Raw genomic sequence first — 15479 nt, 5'->3', positions numbered from 1 at the left:
GCTCCCCCCAATCTAGGATGATTAATATTGAAATCCTTAACTATATCCAGAGAAGGTCACATTGGCAGAAATTGGGGATTAGGATGTAGACATATTATTTTAGTAGATTATTAGTCAACCCATTAAAAGTAAAATTTATTACTTAAAATAATGTCAATACATTTTAAAAATCAAACATCATGATCAAGTAGCATTTATTCCCAGAATGCAACAGTGGATCAATATTTGTGAAACAATCAATGCAATATGTCACATGAATAAGAGAAAGGATAAAAACCATACAATCAGTTCAATAGATACAGAAATAGCATTTGACAAAGTACAATATCCATTCATCATAAAAAGCCTCTGCAAAGTAGGTAATAATAAGTATGGAAACATAATAAAGGCCTTATGTGAAAAATTCACAGCCAACATCATACTCAATGGTGAAAAAGTGAGAGCTTTCCCCCTTAGGTCAGGAACAAGACAAGGATGTCCACTCTCACCACACTTACTCAACAGAGTCCTAGAAGTCCTAGTCACAGCAGTTAGAACACATAAAGAAATAAAAGGCATCCAAATTGGTAAGGAAGAAGTAAAACTCTCCCTACTTGCACATGACATGGTACTCTATATAGAAAACCCTAAAGACTCTACCAAAACACTACGAGAACTGATACATAAATTCAGTAGTCATAGGATACAAAATCAATGCACAGAAATCTGTTGCATTCCTATATGCTAATAATGAAGCAGCAGGAAGTGAAAATAAGAAAAGAATTCCATTTATAATTGCACCCAAAACAGAAAAATATCTAGGAATAAACTTAACCAAAGAGGTGAAAGGCCAGTACTCTGAAAACCATAAAACAGTAATAAAAGAAGTTCATGATGATGCCAAGAAATGGAAAGACATTCTCATGGGTTGGAAGAACAAACGTCTATACTACCCAAAGCAATCTACAGATTTTATGCAATCCCTATCAAAATACCAACAGCATTTTTCACAGAACTAGAACAAAGAATCCTAAAATTTGTTTGGAACCACCAAAGACCTCAAATAACCAAAGCAGTCTTGAAAAAAAAAATGAAAAAGAAAAGAGAAGCAAAACTGGAGGTATCACAATTCATTACATAACAAGTTACATTGCAAAGCTATAGTAATGAAAGCAGCATGGTACTGGCATAAAAACAGACACATAGATCAGTAGAGTAGAACAGAAAACCCAGAAATAAATCCACAATTATATGGTCAATTAATCTTCAGCAGAGGAGGAATGGATATGCAATGGGAAAAGGACAGTCTCTTCAACAAATGGTGTTAGGAAAACACATTGCAGCCACATGTAAAAGAATGAAACTGGACCACTTTCTTGTACCATACACAAAAGTAAACTCAAAATGGATTAAAGACCTAAATGTGAGACCTGAAACCATAAGAATCCTAGGAGAGAGCACAGGAGGTAATGTCTCTGACATCAGCTGTAGGAACATTTTTCTAGATCTGTCTGTTGAGGAAAGGGAAATAAGAGCAAAAATAAACTGTTGTGACTACAACAGAATAAAAAGCTTCCACACAGCCAAAGAAACAATCAACACTAAAAGGCAACGTCCTGAATGGGCAAAGATATTTGCATATGACATATCTGATAAAGGGTAAATATCCAAAATATGTAAAGGACTGAAACAACTCAACAGAAACACAAAAATAATCCAATTAGAAATGGACAGAAGACATGAACAGACGTTCTCCAAAGAAGACCTACAGGTGGCCAATGGATCCATGAAAAGATGCTCAGTGGCACTCATCATCAGGGAAATACAAATCAAAACTGCAATGAGATGCCACCTTACACCTGTCAAAATGGCTAAAATCAACAACACAAAAAACAACTTATTGGCAAGGATGTAGAGAAAAAGAAACCATTGTGCACTGTTGGTGGAAATGCAAACTGGAGCAGCCACTGTGGAAAACAGTATGAAGGTTTCCCAAAAAAATTAAAAATAGAATTACCATATGATCCAGTAATTTCACTACCAGGTATTTACACAAAGTATATGAAAACACTAATTAGAAAAGATATATGCACCCCTATGTTTATTGCAGCATTATTTACAATAACCAAACTATGGAAGCAGCCCACATGTCCCCTGATAGATGAATGGATATAGAAAATACGATATAGATAGATGATAGATAGATAGATAGATAGATAGATAGATAGATAGATAGATAGATGATAGATGATAGATAAATGATAGATAGAATAATGTATGTATATAATGTGTGTATATATATATAATGAAATATTATTCAACCATAAAAGAGTGAAATCTTGTCATTTGCAACAACATGGATAGAGCTAGAGAATATAATGCTAAGCAAAATAAGTCAGTCTGAGAAAGACAAATAGCATATGATCTCACTTATAAGTGCAATTTAAGAAACAAAACAAATGAGAAAAGGAAAAAAAGAGAGAGAGAGAGAAACCAAAAAACAGACTATTAATTATGCAAAACAAATAGATGGTTACCAGAGGGGGGTAGATGAGGGGATGGGGGAAATAGGTGATGGGGATTAACGAGTGTACTTATCATGATGAAATAACATTTAAAAAATTATAAAATAAATTAATATCACTGGATTCTTTTACTTTTTTAATGTGACCACCAAAAAGTTAAAATTACATGTCATGCTTGAATTATTTTTCTAATGGACACACTGGTCTGTGATTTAAAAAGCTAATGATACAAACTGAGGGTTCTAGAGGGTAGGGGGGTAGGGGGATGGGTTAGCCTGCTGATGGGTATTAAAGAGGGCACGTATTGAATGGAGCACTGGGTGTTATACGCAAACAATCATGGAACACTACATCAAATACTAATGATGTAATGTATGGTGATTAACATAACATAATAAAATAAAATTTTAAAAAATGATAAAAAAAAGCTAATGATAGTCCTCTCCCCACGAGATCTTTTCCCATTTATTTTATTTAAATAAATGTGCTTCAGTGTGATCTCAAAGAAAATTAACAATAACATAACCTTATGTTAGCACAGCTTCATATATCGCCATGTTTAATTTTCATCATTTCTATATGATAAAGTTTTACTTACTTTTTACATTAAAAAAATCTACCTCTAAAAGTCTTAGTGTTTGTTTTGCTTTCTTATTCATGCGCAAAAACTTGGTATGTGAGAGCCCAACTCTTGAATTCAAATCTTCTAATTTGAATAAACTACTTTGCTTTAAATAATCTCAAGACCAAGATCAATCATCCTCTTCAATAATTGGAGGTTAGTTCCCATATACGGTGTCTATCTCTTGATCAGAAAATCTCTGAATGTGAGGAGCTCTGGTCATTGCTGTTTCTCCATCTCTAACTCTGGGCATACAGGAAGACATCCCAGGACCAGAGACTACTAGGACTAGAACTTATCAGACTAGAGAATTCTGACACTGGCTGAAAACTCACTTGGCATTCAGAAATACAGACTGTAATATAATAGATCATAATATCTACCATAATAGGAATAATTTTACTAGAGTATTGAATGAACTTTGAACTCCTGAACATTCTTTCTCTAAATATATTATGAATACATTATTTCTCTAAATACAGACTGTATCAGGTTAAATTTCCCTTAAAGTCAAGGGTGAATCTTGAGCCCCACCCTCATCCTACTTGCTGCAGCCTGATCAAATATGAATGAATATGTTTTAATGTTCCTGTTGTGTGCCTTTGGGGTTATAAAATATTATCACTCATGTCTAGAAGAATCACAGAGAAGGTGCAGGAAACCATATGGGGCAGAAAGTAGAGAATCTGATTAACAAACATGTAGCAGTGCAAAAGAGCAAAATATATTTCTTAAATAATTTTATAAATGAAGACCAGGAGATGGACCAGAGAGGTAACAGGGGATTGGGAAGGGCCATGAAAGGAGAAAAAGCACATTAAGAATTACCTTGGAACTAGAAATTGGCATCTGTGGCCTCAGAGATTTTAATTTGTCATGCCATGAATTTCATCCTTCTCAAAGCTTCAAATTACTTCTTTCCTATCTGTCATAGCTTTGGCTCAGGTTCATTGGCAATGCTTAACAACTAATATTGATTTGAACTGCATGCTCTTAAAATGATCTTTGTTCCCTTGAATTCACTTATTCACTTTTAAATGCAATTTTAACAAATGTTAAGAAGATAACCCTAATTTTATCTCCCTTTAGGATCCATCCTTTACTGCTTTGCTAGCTACTCAAACGCAAGTCCAAAAAGAGATTGTAAATAAACACAATGAACTAAGGAAATCAGTCTCTCCACCTGCCAGCAACATGCTAAAGATGGTAAGAGGCAGCGATAAAAGCCAATGGTGTGAATCAGCAGTGATAAGAGCAGGGAGCTGGTAACTGGCATCTCTTAAGAACTTTGTGCTTACAAAGTTTTGCTTCTATTCTGCTATTTTATTTGAGCTGTGTTATGGGCATACAGAAATTAATTTTCATTTTTAATGGTTAAATAATCTAGCAAGGGTGTGGGGCTATTAAGTCGGGAAGGCAAAATTAGAAGCCAGATCTTCAGATACCAAGTGTGAAGCCATTGCACTTTTTGTTCACTATCTGCCCTAGCCTAAAATAAAGGAGGTCCTTTTCTTTCATGTATTTTATTCTTTTTAAGTAATCTCTATGACAACGTGAGGCTCAGACTCAGGAGCCAAAGAGTCCTGTGGGTAAATACGAGCCCACTTTCCATAGCATAGTTCATAAACACTAGACTATCTTCCATTTGAATGCAATGGGCTGCAAGTGGAATTGGGAATAATCTAGGCCTGCTTATTACTAAGGAAATATAATACAAAGACTTCACACCTTGAGTATTTAGAGTAGCCCCATTACTAAAAATCCTACATGTGGTTCCTGTACTATCATAAATTGTCAGATATTATATTAGATATTTCTATCATTAGACACATCATTTATGAACTTCTCTTCATGTGGATATTGGCACTGGAGCAGATAAACACACACACACACACATATATATACCCCTAACAAAAAGGTCTTTTCATACCACTAACGATCAGATACTACACAGAAGTTTAAAGTAGTGCAAATCAACCTACCAATCAGATTATAAACCATATGCTTTGTTGGAGTTGAATCTTTAAGTGTATTTTTTTCTTGTGACATTTAGGAATGGAACCAAGAAGCAGCAGCAAATGCCCAAAAGTGGGCAAACAAGTGCACTTTAGAGCACAGCGTGCCAGAGGACCGAAAAACGAGTACGTAAATGAGTATTTTTTGAATAAATGAACAAATAAAATAATATTGGAAAAATCAAATAGAATGGAACATTCTGAGGTGTTATAAGAAGATTTCGAGAATAAATGTTGCTTATACTGCTCTATTTATTTATTATTTATTTATTTTTATTTTTTAGAGAGAGAGAGTGTGTGAGCGGCGGGGGGGGGGGGTGTGGGAGGGGGCAGGCGGAGGGGCAGAGGGAGAGAGAGAGAGAGAATCCCAAGCAGGCTCCATGTCCAGTGTGGAGCCTTACACCTTACACAGGGCTTGATTACACGACCCTGAGATCATGACATGAGCTGAAATCAAGAGTTGGTTGCTTAACCGACTGAGCCATCCAGGCTCCCCTATAGTGTTCTTTTTAAAATTAAAGTATCTGTAGAAGGAGAGAGAATTATAGGTACCATTTTGTGCTTGTTGATTGTTTACATTATGCAAATGACATCTGAAGCAATACTTAATTTTTTCTTTCAACCAGCTCATGAGTCAACAGGTCATGTATCATTATTTCTCCAGATTTAAAGATGAGAAGATGAGGACTGGGGAGGAATGACTTCCCCAAGACACAATCTGAAGTGTGTCATATACTGGAAAGTTAACCAGGCTTAATTATTTCTAATCCTCTGTTCTTTTTTGTGATATCGGGTAGCTGTTTGAAGTTTTCATATCTCTTCTTTTGTATTCATAAAAATTCATAATTTTTTCCTGAATTTTGTGACTTTTGCTCTAAAAATACTTAAATTTATAAAATCATGATAAATACTTTGGGTATGTTGGTTCATTTTTTAATTTTTGAATCCTTATCAAGTATTATACTATGAAAGAAAAAATGTTTTATGCATAAACCTTTACATCAAATATTTATGTTATCAACCATAATATACATATAGGCAAGCTCAATTTGAAAGCAATGAATTTTTACCTTTAATTTCATCACATTATTGCTTATATTGTTGATGCTGTTCTATTAATGAAATTATGAAGAGAATGACTGCATTCAGTGAAGATTAAAACAAATGGTCTTAAAGATGCAAGTCTACTATTAGATTCTCAGTTTCTTTTTTCCATATTAAAAGAGATACCCAAGAATATTTTATACTCTCTTTAAGCAGCAGGTAGACATTATATTTCAAGCTGCCCAAATGTAACTCATAATTGAGAGCTTGAAAAGATAGAGAAAAGTTCCTGGGCAACAAGTTATTTCTTTTATTGTGGTAAAAACACTCCATGAGACTTACACCCTTAACAAATAATTAACTGTACTGTATGATATTACTGACTAGGTACAATGTTGTATAGCAGAATTTATTCATCTAGAACTTATTCATCTTGCTTACCTGAAACTTTATGCCCATTGATTGGTAATTCCCCATTTCTCCTTCCCCCCATCCTTATCTATCACTGGTCTATTCTTTGATTCTATGAATTTGGCTATTTCAGGTACTTTATATAATGGAATCATGCAGTAGTTATCTTTCTGTGACTGGATTATTTCACTTAATATCATGTTTTCAAGATTCATCCATAGTGTCTCAACCAACTGTTGTAGAATTTCCTTCTTTTTCAAGGATGAATGACATTCATTGTATATATATGTGTGTCATTTTGTTCATCCATTCTTCTGTCCATGGATTTTAGGTTTTCATATATTGACTACTGTGAATAGTGCTGCAATGAATATAAAGAATGCTAATATCTCTTCAAAATCCTGATTTCAATTCTTTTGGATAAATACTCAGAGGTGATATTACTGGATCATTTGGTAGTTCTACCTTTAATTTTTTGAGGAACCTCTATGCTTTTTTCCACAGCAGTTACCCCATTTTTTAGGACCAACAAAAGTATCCAGGATTCCAGTTTCTCCACATCCTTATCATCGCTTGTTGTCCTTTTTATTTTCCCCATAATAGACATCCTGACAGGTATAAGGTGATATCTCACTGTAGTTTTGATTTGCATTTCCCTGTGATTAGCAACATTGAGCACCTTTTCACATACCTGTTGGCCATTTGTGCATCTTTGGAGAATGTCCAATCAAATCATGATCAGAAAAGATCTCTAGTCAGTTCTTCAGGCAGCCTCCTGAAAGAGATAGATCTTTGGGCATTCCATCCAACTCTTTCCCTACTCAGGAAGAGGCTAGAAGCTCAGGTTTTTTATCTGCTCACTCTGTGCTGAACTAGGAAGGGAAGCTATGGCAACTATGAACCCAAATCTCTAGCCTCATGAGCTCCACATCTTGGTTATGCTAGATCTGTTAACATTTTCAGAGAGGCAAGTCAGAAGTCAATCCTCTGGGCAGCATCTGGAAAATTTCTGGCACTGGATGCCCAGGCCAACTTTTTCCCACTACAGGGAGAAACAGGTATTTGCTTGCTTGCTCTGTGCTGAGCTGGGGAGATGAGCCATGGCATCTACCAATCCAAACCACCATCTCTGTTCTCCCCCAGGAAGTAACACTGTGACTATGTCAAACCTATCAGAGCTTCAAGACAAGCAAGACAGAAGTCAGTTCTTTAGGGACCCCTGGAGAAATTGGAGCGTTGGACACACTGATCAATTCTTTGCTTCCCCAGGAGGAAGCTGAGAACTAAGATTTTTCATTTGCTTGCTCTGTGCTGAGCCAAGGGGAGGAGATATGGTATCTACCAGCTCAAGCCGCCATCTCCATTCTCCTACAGATGGCTAGCCTGTGCCTGACTGTCAGAGCTCCAAGACTACCAAGACAGAAGCCAGCCATCTGGGGAGTTTCCATAGGGAAGGCTGGGATGCTGCCACACAAGAACCAACTCCTTCCTTCCTCTGGGAGAAGTTGGGGGCTAGGGGACCTTTTCCTGATCATATGGCAGGCACTGTGCTGAGGGTAAGCATTCTAGCAAGAGGGTGTCCCAGTTTCACTACAGACTTCAGTGAGTCAGGGTTCATATTCTCCCAGGGTCTAGGAGCCTTTCACTTAGTTTTGGATTTCCCACCAAGGCAATTTTTTGGAAATTGTTGCTGGATCAGTGTGTTTGTTAGGGGAAAGAGAGTCCAAGGCTCCGTACTCCACCGTCTTGCTGATGTCACCTTCGGCAAGGCTCTTCTTGCCTAATTCTAAAGGAGGAAGATTTGGTCTTATGATATTCTGATTTAGTGATTAAGAGAGAATCCAAAAGCTTTGAAATCTGCCATCCCTCCTGATGTCAGTTGCCTGTTAATTGGGGCTCTTATAGACTGCCTGTAGAACTCTTTTTCCAAGTTCACACAAAATCATAATCATAAACATTTAGACAGGGTCCAATATGTAAAAACTCTCTGGTGAGGGTGGACAAGAGGAAGAGAAAAAGCATAAAATTTGGTCACTGCCTTTTGCAAATTTACAGTACAAAGCTGAGAGCATAGGAGTCATTACAATGTGAAGAATTTAGCTTGAAAAAGAATGCATCTCTGAAACTCCAGAGGATTTTTGAATAATAAGGTCTTCTTAACCTATTCAAAGTTTTGCATGCTGATGTGAGCCTCAGCATCCTAGGCAGATCTTTATTTTTTGTTTAGATTTATTTATTTTAGACAGAGAGTGTGTGTGAGCAAGGGGAAGGGCCGAGGTAGAAAGAGAGGCGGGGGGAGAGGGGTAGAGAGAGAATCTTCAAGAAGACTCTCTGCTGAGTGGGAACCCTGATGCAGAGTTTGATCTCAGGACCCCGAGATCATGACCTGAGCTGAAATCAAGGGTCAGCCACTTAACCCACTAAGCTACTCAGGTCCCCCTAGACAGATCTGTCTTCTATTCAGCTTTAGAGCTGAGAAGGACAGAAGCCCTTTTATTATGTATTAACAGAATAGGCACTGTGTTTGAAGGGCAACATCCTTGTGTTTATATAGTTGATTTCTTTTGCCATTGCATGTTTTATTGCTTCCTCAAGGATGATCTATTTCTCTTTAGGTACAAAATGTGGTGAGAATCTCTATATGTCAAGCTACCCTGCCCCATGGTCAGATGCAATCCAAAGCTGGTATGAGGAGCGCCATAATTTTGTCTATGGTGTAGGACCTAAGAGTTCTGGTGCAGTTGTTGGACATTACACCCAGGTAAGACAAACAAATGAAAATACTTCTACCACAAATGCTCTAATATGAAAGCATCTCTAAATTATGACCAAGTCCAATGTTCAATTTGAGTAAGAGCCTGAATAGATATAATAGTCCTGGCACTGGGTGGTACTTCATCTAGAGCTGTCATTTTTTTCCATCACTTGAAAAACTCTTGGTAAGGAAGCATACTCTGTACTTTTTCAAACTTAGAAATGGATAAAATAGTGAAGGTACCTTAAGGTTTAATATTTTAAAATTTGTGATTTTCTTCAATAATTGAACTAAATGTTTTCAAAAGGTACTTGGCTACAAACTATAATAGTAACATTTTTTCAGTTTTACATTTGCTACATTTTTTTCAATATTTTCCCTCTTCTTTAATGTACTCTCATATACTTCTTTTTGGAATTGTAGCTTGTTTGGTACTCTTCTTACCATGTTGGATGTGGAATTGCCTATTGCCCCAATCAAGAAAATCTAAAATACTACTACGTTTGCCAATATTGTCCTGCGTAAGTATATACTTTAGAGTTTCATGCAATAATCCTATGTACAATTTAATATTTTAAAATTCTTGTATAGTAAACAAACTAGAATATAAGTCATATTTCAGTAAAGCAAAGGAATAAATCCTTTTTTTCATTTTTTTAAAATTGATACGTAGTTCATACACAATGTCACCTTAGTTTTATGTGCATCACATAGTGACAGGTCTATACCCTGTGCTATGCTCACCACATGTGTAGCTATCAGCAGTCACCATACAATGCTATTATAACTATTTTTTTATTTTTTTAAAGATTTTTATTTATTTATTTGTCAGAAAGCACAAGCAGGAGGAACGGCAGGCAGAGGGAGAAGCAGGCTCCCCACTGAGCAGGGAGCCTGATGTGGGACTCAATCCCAGGACCCCGGGATCATGACCTAAGCCAAATGCAGACACTAAACTGCATGAGGCACCCAGACATCCCATGCTATTATAACTATTACAATACTATTGACTGTAGTCCCTATGCTATACTTTTTATCCCCATGACTTATTTATTCCATAACTGGAAACCTGTACCTCCCACTCCCCTTCAACTATTTTGCCCACCCCCCATTGCCACCCCTCTGGCAAACATCATTTTGTTCTTGTACTTATGGTCTGTTTCTGCTTTTTATTTTTTATTTTTGTTTATTTTTTTAGAATCCCTGTATAAGTGAAATCATATTGTATCTTTATCTAACTTTCTCTATCTAACTTATTTCACTTAGCATAATGCCCTCTAGGTCCATCCAGAAGGTATAGATCTTTAGAAATGCCTTTTAAGTTGAGATACATTCAACTTATCAGGGAAGAGACCAGGTTCTCAAATCCAAGTATAAAATCTGAAACTCTCTTCCCTCAGTTATAGAGTGACATCTTTTCTCCCAGTCACCTTTCCCTTGGGCTCACAGCTATTCCATGAGCCTGGGCAGTGTGCATTTCTCTAGATTTGATATCATCAGTTCTCATCAACTTCACACTTTAGGAGGGTGGCAGCTTGATGGTTAAGCAAGGGAAGGTAATGGAGTGGAAAGTAGGGGATGGCAGATTGTGATTTCAGCTCTTCCTGCTAACAGGTTCCTTGCCCTGCTTATCTATAACACCACCTACATTATTACCATCACAGATGATTCATTCTTTTTCATCTCAACGTTTTTTCAAGAGATTTTTAATGTACTTCAGAGTCCAGAAAAGAACCACATCTTCAGTCTTTGCTTTTCAGAAGTTTTCACAAAATCTCCATAATGAACCATCCTTTAAGGTCTTTACCAGTAGCAGGAAAATGTTCTTTCATCAAGGATTGTGTTTGAATTTACCTACAATAAATTCTGTGGATATATTGAAGATCTAATCTGAACTTATCTGTTAACCTTACTTTCTTTTAATGTTTGAAGTTTCTTGCCACTGGAGACTGGGGGACCCCTAGAACCAAGGCCTATAGGATTTATTTTGAGATTGTAGATAACCTGAGCATATGGATCTCCAGGGTGAGAAGTATGACCTCCAATGTCATTTTCTTGCAAGCACTTCTTAGGGTTTAGTAGAAAGAATTGAAAGGTCCTAGGAGAATGCATCCAAACTCACTGGCTGGCTATAAGAGAGGAGGATCAGGAGCAAGGCATCTGAAGTGAGAGTTGGAGTGAATAATGAGGGCAAGCAGGGATAAGAGAACTTCCAGAACATGTTTGTGTCTATTTCACATTTTTCCAGGGGCTCACACATGGTCAGTTATATTCTGTGAAGAGGTGAGATTCAGATACATGGCCTTGTGTTCTTGGCCCACTTGATACTACTGAGATTTGGATTCTCTTGTAATTCAAATAAATTAAATGGCCAATAAGTAATGATCATCAGCAAGCTGTAAGCTAGTTACTATAATGTGATTACACTCTGGATATTCATGCTTGTCAAAATTTTTGAACGAACATTCCCCTTTTGGTAAGTTTAAAAATCTCTCAAGTACCTCTAGAAACTCACAGATTTCTTTTTTCTGCCTGTCCCAGAAACACACACACTAACTACTTAAGTATCACTACCTCCATCTAGAAGGTAAAGTACTGTATATATATATACACACACACATATATGTATGTGTATATTAAAGCTATATATGTGTATATATATATATATACATACTGGAGTTTACTGTTTCTAGATTATATTAGAGAAACTTGGTATTTTATTATCTTTCAAATATAAAATGATATTGTAACATCAAATATCCTTTTCCAAACTGCAACCTCCTGCCTCCCAGGAGCTCTTTTGTCTCTCTAGGGAATATACTCTACCTCTAGCTAACACATTGGGCTGTAGTGCCTTACCAATTTGATCAAGTCTACTAGGAGATGAAGAGAGTGTGGCCACATTGAAATATACTCTGAAAACTTCAGACTCCATTTAATCTGATTTAGTTGCTCAGTCTGAAGAATTATAGTCAAGGAGATGGGTCAATATGTGAAGTATTTTCTTAATTTGAATGTTACCTGAATTACTCACTAGGAATTGTAATTTTTCAGTTTTTTAACATAACTGAAAACATTTGTAGTTATGTATATTTGTTAATTTATACTGCCCTTGGGGAATATAAACTAAACTGTAAAGTGAAAAATATTTGACATTATGTATTTTAAATTTCAGTGGCAATAATGTGAGTAAAAAGAATACCCCTTACCAACAAGGAACACCTTGTGCTAGTTGCCCTGGTAACTGTGACAATGGATTATGCAGTAAGTTTGGAGTGATCACCTTGCTATTATAATAAAAAGTTGATATTTTATTTTCTTTTTATGGGTTAAGAAATCTCCTAAAGTAACCAATTCAAATAATATCTTTATAAGATGTTACTCAATATAGTGTGTGTTTATGTAAACATTTTACACACTTTAGTATCCTACATATTATTTGTAATGAAAAGAATATTACCATATGTAAGATAATGAAAGATCTTCCATCAACATATTTTTAAATTATTATTTTTATTATTTTAGTATTATTTTTAATTATTATTATACTACTTTTGTGCTAAGGAGTTCATTATGCTGACTACTTTTTTTCTATAGTATAATTGGAATAGTGTTTAACTTAATAAATAATCACTTTCCCTATAATTTGATAGTAGTTTACTGCACATTTTTAATGACAAAATCAAATCTGTATATAGTGTTGGCTCACAGAACCCACAAAAATATTGTTGCAAAAGGAGAGAAAAATAAATGTCATATATATAATTTCTAATGTTGTAATGAATAGAAGTAAAAATAGCTCTTAGATTTTTATAGTTGGGATACTTGTATTCAAACTGTTATGAATAATACAGTTGAATGAATCTCATTCATTGAGATTTTTACCTTTCAAATGCATTCATCTTTAGTTAGCATTCTTACTGACTGAATTATATATCTATAATTCAGAATATTGATGACATTAAAGCTATAAATCAGCTAAAGAAGAGAAAAAGTTACATATTTATAGCTATGCTGAATGCTATTTGGTAAGAAGCTTGTAATTTATCCTATTATCAATAAACACTCAATTGAAAGATTTTAAACAAAAGAGTGACAGCATTGGAACCGTGTTTTATAAAGAGCTTTCTAGCAGTAGTATGGAAAAACATATGGGGAGGGGGAATTGGAGGGAGAGATGAACCATGAGAGACTATGGACTCTGAGAAACAAACAGGGTTTTAGAGGGGAGCGGGGAGGGAGGATTGGTTAGCCCGGTGATGGGTATTAAGGAGGGCACGTACTGCATGGAGCACTGGGTGTTATACGAAAACAATGGATTGTGGATTACCACATCAAAAACCAATGATGTATTGTATGGTGACTAACATAACATAATAGAATTAAAAAAAAAAAATAGTATGGAAAAACAATTGGATGGAAACTAGATAGAAAACCATTGAAAACCATGGGTTTAAAAAAAAAAATCTTTCTACTGCATTACTGACAAAATAAATGAAGAGAATTGGACAGGGTTGGAAAACAAGAAATAGAATAACCAGTGTTTGTTACCTGTGCTGATTGATTGCTGGTCAGAAGCAGGGAAGAAGGAATTCAAACTGATCCAGTTCTTGGCCTAGGAAATCTTGGAGAGCCATTTCTCTGAGATTGTGGGAGGGGATACAGGGAGACCATACCCAAGAATTGTCAGCCATGTGAGTAGTATGATGAGTTTAGTTTGATATTTGTTGAGTTTGTGGCCCCTGGGGAGGATCCAAGAAGAAATACCAGAAGGAAAGGGGGCATATTATCATTGTTTTGCATCTTCATCTTCCCACAGAAATTCCTTTCTCCAGAACACAAGCATTGGAGTCTAAAGCAGTGCTATTCCACAGTATGAAATGAAGGAAATGTTCTCTATCAGCATGTGTCTTACAAGTAACCACTAGTCACATGTGGCCTTTGAATATTTGAAATGTGGCCAGTAAGATTAAGGAACTAATTTTTTTACTTTATCTAATTTAGAATAATTTAAATTTACATATCTACATGTGACTAGTTGTTCCCATATTAGACTCTGCAGGTGTAGAGAGATTTATTTATATTTATTTAACTTTCTTGGCTAAGGGAGAAAAATAGGCCAATTTATTTTGGAAACATATTGCCAAGTTCAAAATAAAAAAGTGATAGTTTAATCAGTGAGCTCAACTAAGGCACCTGATATGTCCCTCAAGAAAGGGAAAGCCCATCATTGCATAAGTGATGTTGACTTGTTTTGTCCAGTCCTACCAGCCTCATGCACTTTTGAATGTATGATTGTTTTGCTGCTACTGAGGAAAATGATAATGAGAAATTAATTTGTTTTTGTCACAGCCAACAGTTGCGAGTTTGAAGATCTCCTTAGTAACTGTGATTCCTTGAAGAAAACAGCTGGCTGTGGACATGAATTGCTTAAGGAAAAGTGCAAGGCTACTTGCCTATGTGAAAACAAAATTTACTGAGATGCCCAGTGTGCATTGCACAGGACTAAGTGAAGAGAGCTGCATCATCTTATTGACACATACCACAGGGGAAATTGTAGGCATGTTAGTTACAAATATGGTTCCACTCCATAATTCATCTTTTTCTCCTGGATCTATAGAAATCTCTTCCATACAGCAATTTACACAAGCAGCAAAGTCTATGAGGACAACTTTGGACTTCGATAGAAATTTGGTACTTTAAACTTAACAAATTGAATCAAATTGACAATTTTGAAAGTTGTAGAACCATAGACCTTCGGTCCCTAGAACTTTGGGTTAAAAGGGAGAAGTACATGTTTCCTGAAACAACAAACCAAAAAAAAAAAAAAAAGAAGAGCAAGAGAGAGAGACACTGTAACATCACTGTCATTCCTACTAGATGAGTTTTTACTTGAATAAAAAATAAATTCAAAGATTGACAGCTACCTTTGTCTCATGGCTCTTTAAACAAAAGTAATCATCTTTTAGAATAAAAAACTTATGTAAGCGACCACATGAATGATTCTTTTGTGATATTTTCTAGTATTTATAATTCATCCCAGCTAGACTCAGCCCAGATAAATGATAATGTGGTGCATACTTTCCAAAATATTTGCCTATAAAATTAAATTTTAACAAAAATAGGAA

General features: G+C 35.8%; 1 protein-coding gene across 1 annotated transcript; it reads left to right on the top strand.

Moving 5' to 3' along the window:
* The first annotated feature begins 205 nt into the window (after positions 1-205).
* LOC123836970 (cysteine-rich secretory protein 2-like) lies at positions 206-14831 on the top strand. The gene is made up of 7 exons (XM_064598386.1): positions 206-436; positions 4216-4332; positions 5180-5267; positions 9212-9357; positions 9775-9872; positions 12527-12615; positions 14704-14831. Exons 1-7 carry the CDS (start codon positions 206-208, stop codon positions 14829-14831), a joined length of 897 nt encoding a protein of 298 aa, XP_064454456.1.
* The last annotated feature ends 648 nt before the right edge of the window (positions 14832-15479 follow it).

The sequence above is a fragment of the Mirounga angustirostris genome, unplaced genomic scaffold (genome assembly GCF_029215605.1).
Source record: "Mirounga angustirostris isolate CCGP_5_RB_7025 unplaced genomic scaffold, mMirAng1.0.hap1 SCAF_8, whole genome shotgun sequence".
In the NCBI taxonomy this organism is placed as follows: domain Eukaryota; kingdom Metazoa; phylum Chordata; class Mammalia; order Carnivora; family Phocidae; genus Mirounga; species Mirounga angustirostris.
The sequence above is the reverse complement of the archived record's forward strand: the minus strand, read 5'-3'. Positions and strand labels throughout refer to the sequence as shown.

Coding starts and splice junctions, on each gene's coding strand:
- LOC123836970 (XM_064598386.1), top strand. CDS start 206: ATGCAACAGTGGATCAATATTTGTGAAACAATCAATGCAATATGTCAC. Junction 437..4,215: donor TCATACTCAATGGTGAAAAA/GTGAGAGCTTTC, acceptor ATCTCCCTTTAG/GATCCATCCTTTACTGCTTT. Junction 12,616..14,703: donor CTGTGACAATGGATTATGCA/GTAAGTTTGGAG, acceptor TTTTTGTCACAG/CCAACAGTTGCGAGTTTGAA.